Source organism: Phascolarctos cinereus, unplaced genomic scaffold (assembly GCF_003287225.1).
Source record: "Phascolarctos cinereus isolate Bilbo 61053 unplaced genomic scaffold, phaCin_HiC Scaffold_3;HRSCAF=262, whole genome shotgun sequence".
Classification (NCBI taxonomy): domain Eukaryota; kingdom Metazoa; phylum Chordata; class Mammalia; order Diprotodontia; family Phascolarctidae; genus Phascolarctos; species Phascolarctos cinereus.
Window position 1 is genome coordinate 205,393,326 of NW_027555736.1, and position 18,330 is coordinate 205,411,655.

General features: G+C 37.6%; 1 protein-coding gene across 1 annotated transcript in view; it reads left to right on the forward strand.

The window, feature by feature from the left end:
• UNC79 (unc-79 subunit of NALCN channel complex) overlaps positions 1–18,330 on the forward strand; it is a 316,047-nt gene that overhangs the window by 178,064 nt on the left and 119,653 nt on the right. The window contains 5 exon segments of the mRNA XM_078151418.1: positions 1,274–1,455; positions 7,047–7,248; positions 7,944–8,123; positions 9,777–9,842; positions 15,519–15,805. Coding sequence (XP_078007544.1) covers positions 1,274–1,455; positions 7,047–7,248; positions 7,944–8,123; positions 9,777–9,842; positions 15,519–15,805 — 917 coding nt within the window.

Genomic DNA, 18,330 nt, shown 5'->3' on the forward strand with positions numbered 1-18,330 from the left:
TAAGGCCAGAAACGTATGCTGACCTGTCAATTGTGCCATGCTAAACTTTGTTGTCCAGTGGAAACATGGGCTCAGAATTTGCTCTGAGCAAAATTTGCTCATATATTCCTCCACTTCTTGTATAAATCCCTGTGTTTCTCTCCTTGTTCCATTTCAGAGCGTTCCAAGCTTCTTGCTCCTTTCAAAGACCAAGTCAATTGCTACCCCCTCCATCGAGCAACCTGGACCCTTCCCCCTTCATCTGGCCTTTGTCTTTTACAGACCTCATAGGGGAGGGGATCATTTCCTCCTAGAGCTTCTTGAGACCCTTGCTCTTACCACCCTCTCCCTGGTGTTCTAGTTATTTTGAATTGGCCTTCCCCCAATCTCCAGACCTTGTGAGACTGGGAGTGCCTTGCAGGGGGGCCTTTTGCATAACAAGCAACTAAATAAATTAGTGTGAAATTTGTTGTTGAATTCTTAGAAGGATTTATTTTATTTTTTTTCCTCAAATGTAGTGGTTTGGGATATATGATGCTAGGAAGATATTTTGAAAATCTAGAAGCCAAAAAATAACAACAATGAAAGGCAGGAGCGGCTGCCTTTAAACACATCTCAACTAATTCAATTCATTTTAACAAATATTTAGGACATATTGCTCAGCACTATGCTTGGTGCTTGAGGAGAACCATTTTGTTAAGGCATGTTCTCTGCTCTCATTGAGTTTATAGTTTAATGGGGAGATAGACACATACACAGATAACTATAAAACAATTATTTAGCTAACCATAATTCACATTTATATATCACTTAAAGGTTTACAAAGTGCTTTCCTTGCATCTATCCTGTAAGTTAGCTAGAATATGCATAATATCATTTTACAACTAGAAAGTATGAGATCAAAGCAGAACTCAAACCCAATTCTCTTTACTCCAAAGTTAGTGTTCTTTCCACTATACACAGTTATCAGAGTAGTGTTATGTGCAGCCTGATAGTGAAAGGATAATTATTGAAAAAAAATGTTGAATGCTTTATGAATCTGGGTCACATAAATTAATCTGAAGAACAAAATTATAACAACAAACCAGAAATCCTTGGGAATAGAGAGATTGCTCTGTAATATCTTATTCCACAGCTGAATTAGAAAAGTAGAAAAAGGCAGAATCAATTTCTTTTGATGTTTAAAGCCAGTGTTTGGGGGTTGCTTTGGGTAATATCTGGTCTCTGTGTGCAGTTCTCATCCTATGTGAATCAATGCCAACATTCTCTTTGTCCTGTTCCCCTTACATTGCAGTGGAGAAAGTGGCAGTCCTGTGCCGGTTTCTGGACATTCATTCAGTGACTAAAAACCATCTGCTGAAGTACTCTTTGGCGCATGCCTTCTGCTGCTTTCTGACAGCTGTAGAGGATGTCAACCCTGCGGTGGCTACAAGAGCAGGGCTCTTGCTTGATACCATAAAGAGGCCAGCTTTACAGGTACCTTAATCGGCACACGGATTCTCCACTCTTGATCATGTGGGACAGATTTTCACAGAATCAGAGAATTTCAGAGTTGGACAAGACCTCAGAGGCCTTCAAATACAACCTATACTGAACACGAATATCTTCTCCAAACACTGCTGATGAACGCTCTTCAAGGCTTTGCTTCACTACCTCCTGTGGTGATAACACATTAACTAACAAGACTGTCCATTCCATTTTTAAATAACTTTAATTGTTTGGAATTTTTCTTTCCTTCCATGAAGTCTATGTTAACCTCTCTCCAACTACCACCAATTTCCTTGAGTTCTGTTCTCTGTAGCCAAGTAGGACAAGTCTAATCCCTTTTCCACATGACAGCCTTTGAAATACTTGAAGACTGCTATCATGTGCTACCTAGGTCTTCTCTTCTCTAGGCTTAACATCCTCAGTTCCTTTAGTCTATCCTCTGTCATATTTTCCAGGCCCTTCATCATCCTAGATACCCATCTCTGGATGTTTTCTAGCTTATCAATTTTCTTTCTATAATTTGACACACATAACTGAACATCATATTCCAGATCTGATCTGCTCAGGGCAGAGTTTTGGAAACTGTACCTTTCTTGATGTAGCCCAAGATCACATTAGCTTTCTTAGCTAACATGTCATTCTATTCACTCATATTGAGCATGTAATCCACAAAAACCATATCTTTTTCAGATAATGGATATGTAACCATGCCTCCTCTATCTTACTATTTGCAGCTTATTTTTTGGTACCAAGTAAAGAATTCATATTTATCTGTCCCTATGGCATTTCATCTTAGAGTTGATCCGTTGTTTTTAGCACACTGAGAGCTGTTTGGATCTAGATTCTATCATTAAACCTATTAGCTATCCTTTCATCCTAGGCAGGTTTTCCCTGAGGCCATTTAATGTATTTCTATGTTGATTACTCCTCTTATTAGATAGTAAGTACTAAGGAAAGGCTTACTAATTTTACTTCACAAAACAACTCACATTCACAGTTTGCAGTTAAATACACTTTAAGGTTTATAAAACTTTTTCTTCATATCAGAGAAGTAAATTTTTTTTGAAAAATAATAACCTATTCCACAGTTAAAAAGGCAAACTGTTAGAGCCGTAAGTGATCTTAGAGATGATCTAGTCCAATCCCTTCTTGGGGATGAAACCCCCAGATGAAGATGAAACCAAGGCTTGAAGGGATAATGACTTGTCTGAAGCCGTGTAGCTAGCAGAGTCAGGACTAGGACCTAGGTTGCTAGATTCCTTGTCCGGTGTTTTTTTTTTTCCATTATACCTACCACTAGATGATTTTCAAAAGTAGGAAAACCATGGAATCTGCAAATTATAGACTAGCAAGTGTGACCTCAAGTTCTAGAAAATTTCACTAAGGTAGTTTACAAAGTAGTGATCACTAAGATGGCTTCTTTAAGAACCAGTCCGTGTCCTGATAAAAATAACTAAGGTTATTTCCTTTTCTTGATAATGTTACAATACTGAGTGTTCGAGGGGGTGTATAAATATAGTTTACTTAGATTTTGGAAAAGTATTTGATGAAGTCTGTCAGGCTTTGTGGACAAAATGGAGACGTGTGGACTAGGCAATAGAATGGTTGAGTGACCAGTGAAACTGGTTAAATGACTGGAGACCCAGAGTAAACAGTGACAGGTCAATATCAGTTTGGCAAGAGTTATCTAATGAAGTCTTCCAAGGATTTGTGCTTGCACTGTGATATTCAACTTGAAAAAATTCAGCGATTTGGATGAAACATAGATGTTATGCTTATCAGTTTATCAGATAAGATGAAGCTGTGAAGAAGAGGTAACAAGGTAAATGAAAGTGCCAGGATATATAAAGATCTAGAGAGCTAGAATGATGGTTCAAATGTAACTAGATGATATTTAATGGGAATAAATGTGAAGTTCTATGCTTGGGCTAAAAAAACACTATCAAATTATAAAATGCAGGAAGATTGATAGATATGAAATTCATATGAAAAACATTGAGGTTTTCTCGTGGTATACAAGCTCAATATGTCACTAATGCTATCTGGCAGCTCACAAAGCTATTTAAATGTTAGACTAAATTAAAGACACATAGTGGTCAGAACATGGGATGTAATAACCCTAATGTTCTGGGCCCTGGAAAGACCCCATATGGAGTTTTGTGTTCAGTTCTGGTGCCACATTTTTGTGTTGATATTGATAATCTGTAACTTGACCAGAGGAGGTTGTCTGGGATGTTGAAAGAACTGGAGAACATGAATAATATGGGTTGTTTTATACTGGAGAAGAGAAGACTTAGGGAGATATGGTAACTTATTTTCAAGTATTCAGAGACCTGTAATGTGGAAGAGACTTTGGCTTCTTTTGCTTTGCCTTAAGAGCAGAACTGAGAGCAATAGGTGAAAATTAAAGAGACAGACAGGCTCCATTTAGGAGGTGATATGAACTAGTAAGCAGGTTGAATCTAACCTTAGACATTTGACCAGCTATTTTATCTTGGACACATCTCAACCTGAGCAAGATTGTTATTTTATCTGTAAAATGGAGATAATAACAGAACCTGCCACATATAGTTGTGATCATCAGAGGAGATAGCATATGTACAGTGCTTTGCAAACTTTAAAGTGACATATGAAAGTGAACTATTATATGTAAGGATATTTTTTCTAATAATTAGAGCTGCCTGAAGGTGGTATAATCTGCCTTATAAAATAGTATGTACCCCTTCATTAGAAGTCTTTGTCCTTTTTGGGTCTTTGTGGTCCTCCTGCCACATGTAGCCCATAACATTCCTGACTGACTCTGAACCAGACTAAAATCTAATTGGGAAATATTTAACAAAATAAACAAAAATTTAGTAAAATATAGATTATATTTCTATGTGGTTTTCTAAGTCAATAGGAATCCTTATATGTGGTTTAGTGGCTCATGTTTGTATTTGAGTTAGACATACTATTGTAGAGGAGATTTCTGTATTGGGATGGATTGGAATTCATGGCTTCTGAGGTTCCATCTAATTCTGTAATTCTGATTCAACAACTTAAGGTACCTAAATGTTATAGTGAAAGAAGAGTGTTGAACTTGCAATTAGAACTATCTGAGATTACATCTTACTTCCAATGCTTGCTTAATGTGTGATTCTGGGCAAGTCATTTAACCTCTTAGTTACACACACACACACACACACACACACCCCATACACCCATATACACTCACACCCATATACACATACCCACACCATTGACAAGACCAGAACCAGAACCATGGATTCCTGAGTTTAAAGTAGAAATTATAAAGCATGAAATATTAGACTGTATAATTTGGAGGAATGAAGAAAGGGCATAGTAATAATGATGCAGAAGGAAACTGAGAGAGAAGGCACCTCCCTTTGCTTTTTAGGGCTTCGTGGCACCGTAGCAGAGATATTGAGTAATTTTGATGGCATGAAATTGTCTGAGTTGCCTTAAGATCTGGTAAGAAGCAAGAAGGGCCTAATTTCCATTCAGACATGGTGCCAGAGCCCTTTGACCACATGAGACATTCTATATGTGTAAGGGAAGATTGGGCATTTTTTGGTAAGGCCTTAATGTATCTTTGTAATAGATACTGATGTTCTCCTCTTCTGGATAGGGCTGAAAATGTTGGCCCAAAGTATTGACATTGTTTTATTCCTCTTCTGTGTATATAATAGGGAAGAAAATATTCATCTCTAATCCATGGGTCTGAAGTCATTCTGCCATTGGATTGTGGGGTTCATACAGGATCAGGAAAGTCCATCTTTCCTACCTTGAAAGAGTAGGAATGGTACAGGAGAGTTGTTTACCTCCACAACCCCCAGAGGGTGCTATTTCTGTCCATCAGATTTTAAAGGGCAGAATTAGGCCAAATCTGCCAAATTGCTGGCAGACTTAAGAAATTCTGTAACCAGTCAAGTAGCCAGGGTTCCTAGGAATAAGCTCTGTCTCAGCTCCTTACCTGCAAGTCTAACTACAACAAAAACAACCCCAAACAATTTTATTGTTTTCTATTCGATTCTGTCCAGAAATAAGTAGATTAGCTTGGGTGACCTTGTAAATACTGGGGAGGTATCTGCTTAAGGCCTCATCTAACCCTGATCATATTTGCTTTATTTTTCAAGGAGGAAGAATCATTTTAAGTTCTTTTTTTTAATGGAACTCAGATTATTTAAAATTAGTTGTACAGAAGATCCAGCTAAGGTGAATGAGTGAAGCAGCTTTGGAATAGTGAAAAGGATACAGGATTTGGAATTAAGGGAACTGGGTTTGAATCCCATCTCTGATATTTACTAGCTAGGTGACTGTGATCAAGTCACTTAACCTTTCTGAGCCTCAGCTTCTTTATCTGTTGTGAGGAAAGCACTTTGTAAACATTATGGGACTATAGAAATGTGATATTATTATTACTGAAACCTCCCTTTGGAAGCATATTGCTCTGATGATAGCTAGAATAGGAGTCAGGAGGACCTGGACTCTAATCCTGCCTCAGACATTTCCTATGACCCTGGTTAAGTCACTGAACCTCTGTCTGCCTCAGTTTCTTCAGCTGCAAAGTGAGGATAATAACAACACCTACTTCACGGGGTGGTTGTGAGGATCAAATGACATAACACATACATAGTGCTTTGTGGGCCTTAAACCATTGTAAAAATGTGAGCTTTTATTAGTATTATTGTTGTTATGGTAAACTAAGCACTAGAAAATGAAACAGGCTTCATCGATTAGAAAATTTATTGATTAATAAGTGAATCTATTGAGCAGGATATAAAATTTGTAGTAACTCATTTACACTCAAATTTCTGTTATTCAGACATTGAATGTACCATAGCTAGGAGCCAAGAGAACTCAATCACACCTGCTTTGCACAAGTCTGGTCACAATCTAGCACATATATATATGTAATGCAACGTGATGTAGGGATGTTATATTGATGAAGATAGCAACTCAGAAGCAAAATGGTTGCTTGTAAAGTAATATCTATAGCACACACAGAGTTCATATTTTATCAAAATCAGAGCCAAAATTAGATTTGTACGAGGTTTTTACCTAAATTATTTCCTTGTAAAATTTTGGGAAACTCTTTCCAATTTGAAGTACCGTTCTCATAATCAGAAGATTCATGCCTCCTTTGGAGGCGAGATGGTGCAGTTCAATAAGCACTGGACTTGAGAGAGTTGGGAGCTGTGGGTTCAAGGTCTGGCTCACTGTGTGAACTCGAGGACATCACGTTGCTTCCATGAGGCCTGTTTGAGATAGATGATTGTAAGATCCCTCATAATTCTGTGATTCAAATATAGTAGAAAGGGCATGAGACTTGAGTCAGGAATCTTGGCTTTGAGTCCTAGCCATGAGCTAGGTGTGTGATCTTAGTCAAGTCACTTCTTTTCTCTGAACTTCACTGTCCCCATCTGTAAAATGGGGTTAATAACACTAGCACCACTTACCTCATGAGGAACAAATGAGATATAGTACAAATAAAGTGTTTTGTAAAACATAAAATATTGTTATCCCTGCATGTTACCCAAAAGTTTATGTCTATTATTTTTTCTTTTATTCTCCAACAGGGCCTATGTTTATGCCTTGACTTCCAGTTTGATACAGTTGTTAAGGATAGACCTACAATTCTTAGCAAGCTCTTACTCTTACATTTTCTAAAGCAAGATATACCTGCATTGAGCTGGGAGTTTTTTGTTAATAGATTTGAGACCCTTTCCCTGGAGGCTCAGCTGCATTTGGATTGCAACAAAGAGTTTCCTTTTCCAACAAGTAAGTATAGCAGAAAAATGAAGTCTTAAAGGGGAGCTGCAGTTCATATACTTGAACAGGTCAGGATGAGCAGAGGTCCTTTTGCATGTAGTTTCACGTCTTGCTATGGAGGGAATGTTGAGTTTGTCTTCCTAAGGTCTAATGATACCCTAGTGCCTTCATTTTAAAATGGTCCTAACTCGTTGCTGGTACTCTTGTCCTCTCCTCTAGAGCCCCAAATCATTTCATTTTGTGTCTGCATCCTTTGCATTGTTTACTCATTGTGCTTAGATCCAAATTTTGACCTTTTTGTTAATGACTTGTGCATCGGCAAATTTATAAGATGTGCCCTCATCCCATTAACCCATTGTTACATGTTTACAGATCATTTATCTGCATGATACACATTAATAATAATCTGATGCATATTTGGAGGCACCCACCTCTGTGTTTATATATACATTTATACTAATATTTGTCCTACTGAATTAAAAAATATTAGATGTTTTGGTCTTAAGGCCTAATGGTAAAGTCATAGACCAGACATGAATTCCCTGCCCCCTCAACTCATCATAGAAGTGTGCATCCCACATGATACATGAGAAAGATTTTTTCCAAGTAATCACACAACATATATACATTTACCTTGTGTGAAGATTTTTGTACAGTGGTACAGACTGAGGAAAATGATAACTTCTTTAATTCTATTTGCAAAGCGATCACTGCTGTAAGGACCAATGTTGCTAACCTCAGTGATGCAGCATTGTGGAAGATCAAGAGGGCTCGTTTTGCAAGGAATCGCCAGAAAAGTGTGCGTTCCCTGAGAGACAGCGTGAAAGGGCCTGTGGAATCAAAGAGGGCACTATCCCTTCCTGAAACTCTAACCTCCAAAATTCGTTGAGTATCTTCTCGCATCCTATTGATAAAGCCTGTGTAATGTCTTTTCTGAGGCTTACTTGTTGTGTTTTTAACGTTCACAGAGAGTGAGTTGCTTCTTTGGTCAACTAAGCTGTTTTTTTTTTGTTTGTTTTTTTGGTTTTTTTTTAGCAGGCTTGGCTTTCAGGTTCCCCTAAAAGATCAACCCTAATGTGCAGAGGTTATTCTAACCAGTTCTGGGCTGCCCTGGTTATTTCACTGTGACAGAATGCTGACAGAAGCATTTGGGGGTGGTGGAAGGAAAGTTCTTAAACAAAGAAGGTCATGGTCTTCTGTGGCCATTGTTACCTCAGAGAGAAGCAATTGTTAGACTGGGATTCCAGGCTTTGAATTTTCTGTTTCCAGTACAGTAAATGTAAGAATTAGTTAATTGATAATCAGCACATCTGCTAAATCTGTCATACCAGAACTGGGAATGAATAAAATGTTACAAATGAGCTTTAGAACGTGTTTTTTTTTTTTTTACCCTGCCCCCTTATAGAAGCATCTGAACAAGTCCCCAAATCACCCACCAAATCATAATCATCATCATAATTGCTCCTCTGAAGGGAAAATCAGGCTACAGGAAAGTTAGAGTCCTATCTCCCCCCCCCTCTTTTTCTCTTTCTCTCTCTCTCTGTCTCTGTCTCTCTCACCCTCTCTTCTCCTTGTTTAAAGGTCATTCTTTATAGTTCACTGCTTTAGAGAAGTAGAAGGAAATCAGAATCTTCCCTGTTTTAATAAATGAGGAGAAAAACACTAAGAAGCAGAAATGGCTCCTGCATGAGAAATGGATAAAAGCCCATATCCCATAATAGAATGCATATGTTTTGCTATATTATTATTTAATTTGTTAATTGTTTAGCTCTATCTAATCCCCAAATAATCACAGTGAAATCAATGAAACACCTCCATATAACACATTTTGGATCCTATCATAAGCTGAGAGGTTTAATTTGACATTGGCATTCATTAATAGACAGCTTTTTGTGACATGGCCATTTTAACCATAATTATGATTTAATTTTTGTTTTTCCTTTACATCATGATTTCTTGATTTTATGATAAGCTATGAAAATGTGGTACTTTTTCCTTTGGGGGAGTCCACAGAGTTCCTTGGAATGATAAGTAGATTTTCTCCAGGGCAAGGGGTGGGATGCAAAGAGGAAGGGGCCAGTCTAGAATTTTCAGCAGAAGGAAAACCACTTGAGTATAAGCCCCAGGGATGCTAGACCTTATAATGAATTCAGGTGAAATTGCTTTGGATCCTAAAAACCAGCAGCTGGGATCAATGATCTCATTTCATTTTAACTTTTTTAAAAGCATTTTCACAACTTGCAGACTACCTCCAATGTGGCCCCTCCCCCTCAGTTGTTTCCTTGTATTATAATACTCATGACAATTGGTAATGAGGCTAGAAGCCAGATTTCTTGTTCTTGTGAAGCTCAGAGATACCATTCTAATAGCCTGCATAATAGTCTGATGCACAGATACCCACTACTTGATGTTAATGATGAATATGAAGAATGAACTTGTCCTTACTGTCCAGTGTAGCTTTACTAGCATTGAGTATATTTTCTAGGCTCAAGTTGTCTTTAATGCTTATTTAAATAGAGTTGTTGTTGATTTTTAAGCTGTGAGGTTGACCAGGCATGAGCAGTCTGCTCCAGCTCTCGGTGGGACACCTGAACAAACACCAGGTGGGTACTTCGGATTTGAAGGGCTATATAAACATATTGGGCACATTACCTGGCTCAGGTAGACAAGATAAAGGGTGTAATATCTTTAACTGGGCCAAGGATGGTTATGATATTGCTGAGCCCCAAAGGTTCCTACTTCAGAAATTCAGATACCTGAGCTCCTGAGGTTGGAACACTTTAGATTTGTCCAGTGATTTTTGGTCCAGTAAGGAACATCATGTTATTGGCCTTGTGCACTTTTCCCAGGAGAGCCAATGTAGCTGCTGTTCCATCCTATGAATATATATGCGTATGTACATATGTATGTATACTTATATGAGCACATGTGTGATATAGCTCTGCTCTAGGAAAGTATACATTTCATTTACATTTTAAAAGGTCGGCACATTTGAACCACCTCCATTACTACCTCCACATCCACCTAGGAGTCAGCGATTGGCCCATTCCTAATCCCTTGAAAGTTTCTCAGTTGTCATTTCTGTCTCTTGAAGAAAGGAAGAATTCTTTTGAATCATTAGTATTGAATGACTAAGGGATCATACTCAGAGTGCTACTGTCTCTCATCTGACAGGTCATAGTACATTTCAATATATCAGGAAGTATCCTGAGGGTTAAAGGGATAATGGTAAGTCAATCCCGTGGTGAAGTTTGTGTGCTGAATGTTACCCACCTGAATGCTTAGGGAACTTAGTGAAAATTGTGACAACTCCATATACCTGCTGAATTCACTTTATCTCCCAGTTAATGAACACTGATTCAAAAGTGTTCAGTGACCCCTGTAGAATCAGAACCACAAGATAGAAAGCTGGAGAGGGCCTAGATATAATTTAGCTCAATCCCCTCATTTTATAAATGAGGGAACTGAGCTCCAGAGAAGCTGAGCCACTTGGCCAAAGTCGCACAGGTCAGCATCATGGCATAGGTCGTATGTCCATTTATCTTCCAGAAGGAGCAGAAGATTTTTAAAAATGCCTGTGCAGCACTGTCGTGGTAACTTGAGAGCTCATGAAGCATTTTCTCCATGACATATGGTGATATTGGTGGCATCAGTGTCATTTTATAGAGGATAAAAATTGAGGCTCAGACAGGCAGAGTGATTGCTTGTAATTATAATTAGGAGGTGTTGGAGCAGGGTGTGAAGACCAGACTTCTCTCTACTCCAGAGCCCTCTCTCTTTGTGCTTTGTCACCCTGCCTTTCTGCATGTGGCCCTTGTAGAAGGACCACATCAGGCCAGGGGACATAAAACGCCATGTATTTTGAACTCAGTGAGGAAGAGGGAGAAACCTATATGTGAGGTTCATATATGTAAATTGCAAATATGAACCAAAGTACATTTTTTCTTTTTAAATGAAGGATGTAAAAGAATGTATGTGATTTTAAAGAAAGCCTTTGTCAGAGTCCCTCCAACACAATACTCATATTATTGCAGTGGATATTATATCATTACATTTACTTTTATGTTCTTTTGTGATTAAATGGAATGAAAACCCCAAAACCAAATATTTAGAGATAGAAGAAATTTTAGAGGTCATCTGGTCAAATTTACCTAATTTTACATAAGAGGAAATTGAGGCCTTGAGAGGTGATATGACTTACCCAATTTCATACCAGTAATAAGTAGCAGAGGCAGGATTGAATATGGAAATTGTATGCTTCCAAAGCCAGCCCTTTCCCACTGTATCACAATGCCATGCTTAGTCATCAGGAACATGGAGTAGAGTGATTGCTCCTTCAGTTAGGCCTTTGGAAGGAGTCTGTCACTTTTCAGTGTGGTGCTTATCTCATATTACACCTCGCATTTACAGTCTTCAGGCTTAACTGGAAACCTAATCTGTTTTTAACAGTGCCTACCTTGACACCCAACTAAAACTAGAAGTGTTCTGGAGGTCTCTGGGAGACATAAAATGCCTTAAGGTCTTGGATACTGCATGAATGAAATAACCCACCAAAGATGATTAAACAGAGATGGGCTGGTTACCAGATTGTTCACAATGACAACAGAAAGTTGCAACTTTTGGAGGACATATTCATGAACTGCCATATGGAACAAAGCTTGCTGAGACAATGCAAAAATGGGTCAGCTCAGAAAACCATTTCTTAGTATTTTTCACTATATCATTATTACTTGCTAGGTATTGGCTACTTAAAAAGAGAAGCAGAAGATAATCACAAGTTATATTGAGATAGTTTTAAATAATAATTATAATGAAGCCATAGTGCTTGTTGTAGTCTTAACTTTCCTGGTCCTTGTTTTCTAGTGTAATCAACATGTTTCTTGAGTACCTCCCTTAATGACTATGCCTGAAATAAAGTGAGTTTCTTTTAATTATGCAGTACTTTCTTTTAATTGCTGCTTGAGCTGAGTGTTTTGGTAGTGCACATAACTCCTGATGTACTAGGTTTTGAACTTGATGTCTTATCTATAATAAATGGTAGGAGTACAGTGGCATGTGTAAATTTTGCCATAAGCTTCCAAAGGCAGTATGGTCTCCAAAGACAGTTGCAGATTATTTATGTCACACAGAGCACTTGAGAGCCAGCATGATACCATGCAAAGAAGTCTGGAGAAACCAGAGGACCTGGGTTCAAATCCTAGCACTACCTGTGTGACCTTGGGCCTCATGGTCATGTAGCTTTTCTGGTCTTCAGTTTCCCCATATGTAAAATTGAAGGTTTGGAGTTGGTGGGCTTCTAAGGTCCTTTCTTACTCAGGGTTTATGATATTTAGAATCCATAATTCTTAGGGATCAAATTAAAGCCAGCTGCTGAGAAAAATCTCTCTATGAGTAGCCCTAACCTATGAATACTATACTACATGTTCATTTCTAAAATGTTCTCCAGGTACAATCTATTTTTATTAATACTTGATTGCTAAGTAGAACTTTAGAGCCTTGACCTACATCTTAGGACTATGTTTATGCATGTGTGGGAAATGGATACTAAACACTAATCCGTTTTCAAGTAGTGTGTTTGGTCATTTTAGGATTATATAATGTTGCCCTGAATACCAGTCCACATTCACTATACTCATAGAAGAGCAAGTCATGGGTCTCTTTTGCTGTTCCTCCAGCCTCAGGGGCCATGTATACAATTCTCTTTCTCTGAAGGGCAATACAAATATAGAAACCCCTTTTTTTTCTCTAGAAGGTCAGCTTTCTGTATTTTTGAACTCATGTCCTTGTACTGCCATCTTTGGCTAGAAGACTTGATCGTGTTTCCTAAGAGACTTAAATCCACTCCCTCCCTTTATAGGAAGCTGGGATTTAGGGACATTGTCTAGGAACCTCCTTGTTATCCTTATGGGGCAAGTACATTCCTGCTTTTGCTATATCCTTCTGCATTACTTGTGCTGGGAAGGTCCATTCTCATATATCTCTTATTCTCATAGTGGAGCACCTGTAACTCACATATGCTTCTGCCCCAAGGTTGCTGTTAGCATTTCCCCTCATATATAGCACAAATCTGTCCTGTTACACTATAGTCTAGCCTTGGAAGAGAGACAGGTGAAAAGGAGGCCAACAAAGGGCTGAGAATATTTGAATCACTCTCCATTGTAGGCCTTACAAGGCGGTAGCTCCTTTATAAGAGCCCAGCCTCTTATGGCCCAGCCATAAGAACATGCCCTATCTTGGGGGCAACCCTGGACATTGAAAAACTATCAGAAGTCTTCTGTGTCTTCTGAACATGATGCAATATACATGTCCACACCCCATATAGGGAGATGCTTTCTTGACCCCAAAGTCTTACACCCTAAAAAACTTGTCAAACCTTTTTTTAAAGCACATTAATATACATTATTTTATTTAATTATCTCAGTGTTATATTTTGGATAGGGTAGATAAATTTTTTGTATTATGAGGAAAATATGGGACCGAGAAATTGATTAGGTTTGCCTTAGTGGCTCACCCAAGGACACACAGCAAGTTAGTGATGTGGGTGGGATCAGAACCTAGATCTCCTGCCTGAAATAAGGTTTGAAAATTTTACCTCCTATGTTTTACTGCCCAGTAGAAGTTTTGAGCCTTTTTTATAATACAAGCAGACTTGACATCTGAAGATAAATTTCCATGTGCCACCAAAGCAGAATTTTTTAGGATGAAAAATATATGCATTTACAGAAAGTCACGTATAATTGTCTCCCACCCAAAATCACACTGAAACGAGCATTCTTTTAGTAGAAATAAAAATGACATTGGCTCTAAACCTATAATTCTCTTTAGTTGTATCAGTAGCAAAGCATTTTGCACAAAAGCTTTTGTTGAATACATCATTCATATAGCACATAATTATGCTGTGAGATTGGAATTACCGAAAGAGTATAATATCATTTATCAAGATAGATCTCTGGTTTATCTACCTCACATCAGAAACCTAAAGCATATTGGCTTGTGCAGCAGACTCCTAGATTTTCCGTTTATATGATTGAATAAGTCACTTCATGCCTTTGAAGCTTGGTTCCCATCTGTAAAATGGGAATCATTATTCCTTGCATTGCCTTCCCATTTGTATGGATCAAATGAACTATACTTTGTAAAATGTTTTGCAAATCTGTAAAAAATGTGACCTCTTGCCGTTGTTTTCATCTAAAAGAGGTGAGACCTGAGATGTCTCAGTGAATTCATCACATTTAATATATTCAGGCTGTTCTTGGTCTTAAATAATCCTGATCAAGAAAGCTATGTTATATTTCTGTAATGCAGCTAAGTCTTCCTGGCTCTAAGTCCGGTGCTCTGTCTACTGCACCATCATGCATCAGAGTTATAAAGAAACAGATTTTTATTTAATGTAAAAGAAAACTTCCTAAGAATTAGATTGTACAAAAGTAGAATGGGTTGCCTTGGGAATAGTGAATTCTAAATCAGAGACGTAGTAGATGGGATTCTGTTCTTATACCAGTTAGCCCAGGTGGCCTCTGAGGTCTTTTTGAACTCTGTAATCCTTAAATTTTAACAAAATGGTGCAACTGTTCAATAATTTTAGCTAAAGAATATCCTTAGTCCTTTTTTCCTCCTTGGATTTTGATGGAGTATTTTTGTTGCTGTTCTTAAACATTTATTGTATAAAACTCTAGATCAGGAGTTCTTAACTCTGTGTGTGTGTGTGTGTGTGTGTGTGTGTGTGTGTGTGTGTGTGTGTGTGTGTGTGTAATGGAAGCCTTTGGCAATCTAGTGAAGCTTATGGACCCCCTACTTAGAATAATATATTTATTCATAAAACACAATACACAGGGTAACAAAGGAAACTAATTATATTTAAGTATAGTTTTCAAAATATTTTTAAAAGGTTCCTAGATTCCAGATTAAGGACCCCTGCTTTAGGGATACTTTTCATGGAACATGGACTATAAAATTTTATAAAGTGATATTCCCTTTAAAAAGCAACCAAATGCAAAGTGCATTAAATATTTGTTTTGCTTATGGTATATGACCTTATTCCCACTCAAAGTATCCTATTTTTGTCACCACTTCCATGATATTACAAGATTGATTTGCTGTGTTATTTGAAGGATAGAAGGGTCTGCCCCTCCCCAGCTAATGCTTTGCTTTCTTGGGCATAGTATGTCTTTGTGTTTCTTGTTGAGAACTGAAATTTTAAAATATCATGGAAGCAGTCTAAGTCAGAGATCATGAAAACTTAACACAGATGTAACTAACAACATTTCTTATATTGACAGGACAACAGTCTCCTGAGAATGATAACGCGATAAAAGACCTGCTCCCTGAGGATGCTGGGATTGACCATCAGACAGTCCACCAGCTGATTACAGTTTTAATGAAATTTATGGCTAAAGATGAGAGTAGTGCGGAGTCAGACATCAGTAGTGCTAAGGCCTTTAACACAGTCAAACGGCACTTGTATGTTTTACTTGGTTATGACCAGCAAGAAGGATGCTTTATGATAGCCCCTCAAAAAATGCGCCTCTCGACTTGTTTCAATGCATTTATTGCTGGAATTGCACAAGTAAGTATGGTTTTACTTCTCAATAGACTATCTCAGTTAAGTAAGCCATGTACGAGAATTAGTCAGCTTCCGAGCTATATAGCATAAGCAGTTTCTAAAATGTGCAAAGAGTCATTGGGTAATAACAATACAAGTTCATTTGACAAACGTTTTGAAGCACCTACTGTGTGTGGAGCATTGTGTGGGTGCAGGACAGATGAAAGTTAAGGTAAGACATGGTCCCTGCACTCATGGTCCAGGAGTGGGATAAGACAAACATGGCGTTACATGATAGCATTAGAGAGTTGCAAAGCAATGTGCTATGTGCAGTCTTAAGGGGAAGGGTGTTACTGACCAGGAAGAGCAGAGCTGGTTTCATGAAGAAGATGTCATTCATATGAGGCTTTAACAGATTACCAGAAAAAGAAGGGAAGGGAAGAAATGCCAAGTATAGAGAGCGTTCTGGGAAAAATCATGGAGGCAAGAAAAAGTAGGCCACCTTTAAGAGATAGAGAAGTTCACATTTGCATAGCATTTCAAAAAGCATTTCCTTTAAAACAAGCCTGTGAGGTAGGTAATATAAAAGTATAACTGACTCCATTTTACAGAGGAGATGTGGGATTGGATAAGTCCCAGGAGAAAGACTAGTTCTGGGTATAATATGTGGCTAGCTTGTGCTTTAATATACCAAGTTTCAAAATGGGAATGGTGGCTTCAAGCTCCTTCAAGCACTTATAGGTATAAAACATATGGCTGTGTCAGGCAGCAGTTGCACATGGTTAGACAGAAATTAGGCAGCAGGAAATTTAATAATCCTTGCCTTCTTTCTACAATTGTCTTGTAAGTTTTCCTTTGGAGTTTTCTTTGGGTAGTAAAGTCAGTATATGATGTTACAAAATACTTATATCCTCTTACCTTATGATATATCATTGAAGTTTTCTGTACTATTGTAAGAAGATTTTAATGTATGGTCATATCAATTCCCCATCACTAGAAGTATTTAAGCATATATATATATATATACATTTATGTGTGCATATATATGTATATATACATATATAATATGCATATATTTGAATTTTTATGTGTATGTATATGTAGTTCATTAGTTATAAACATACACACATTAATAATTTTTCAACTGTGTTTCTAATGCAAGCCCTTAAAACTGTTCAGAGAACTCCAAAATGGTAGAATAACAGTATGTCAGAGATGGAAGTAACCTTAGGTCACCGTACTAGGTGTTTGAACATTTTTTCCAGTACCAGAACAGAAATTCCCTCTACACCATCCTGGTCAGTATAATTCTCCTTATACAGCACCAACATAGTTTTCTACCTATGCATGTTTATTATATTATTGTTATACGTATTTGAATATATAGTTTATACAATGAAGTATTTCCTAAAATTATTTTTGATGATGCTAATAGATCAATGCATGCCACTCATTCATATAGTGGTGGTAGAGGGTGTGCAATTTTACATGCCAAACCAAGGGCAGACTTTGAACTCACACCTGTAATGGTATCATATAAACAATAGTCTTATAGATAGTCTTTTGTTTGTTTTGACATTTGGAACATTTAATTGAGGTTTTTTCCCCTCCAATTTTCTGATTGACACTGAAAATAGGCTTATGCTTTGTCCTTTGTAATTAATTAATTCATTTATTCATTCATCCATTCATCTCTCCCTCCATTAAGTATTTCTTGAGTGTGTACTATGTATAATATAAAGGTGAGTAAAGTGAATGGCCTCTGACCTCATATATCAAACATACATACATACATTTAAATTTGTGGACACACATATAGATTAACATATTAGTAATATACAGATATTAGTTAATTGTATATATATATATATATATATATATATATATATATATATATATATATATATATATATATATATATATATATGTCTGTATATCTATATATCAGGATTTTTTTGAAAAAATCTGGACCATGATTTTATCAGTGTAGGGAGCTCTCAGTGAAGAATTGCCCTTACCAAAACAGATTAGAAGATCTCTGCAAACATATCATATTAGATATACTTACCTGGAGCACTGAAAGGTTATGATGCCCCAGTTCACACAGATGCAGGACTCCAAGGCAAACTCTCCATCCACTACATGCTGCTTTTCATTCAGAGCCAGGTCAGGTCCAGAATGCCTGACTCCATATCTAGAACACTTTTCCCTACAACACACTGTCTCTAGCCATTTTCTGGGGAAGGTATAGAAGTCAGAGAATTAGATAGGCAAGATGACCTCATAGGCCTCTTCCAGTTCTGAGATGCCATGACTTTATGATGCTGTGAGGGATGTAGATAACTAGTGTAGGTAATTCATGGGTAAGAGACTGTGGGTGGGAGTGGTCAGGGAAGACTTCATGAAGGGAGTGAGAACTGCATCTCTCTTAGGGCATTGGCATATTCTGCCTTGTATTGTAGTTGCTCATGTTCATGTCTTTTCCTCTTATTAGAGCGTAAACTGTATCAGGACATTGTTTTTTACGTCTTTGTCTCCTGACAATACTT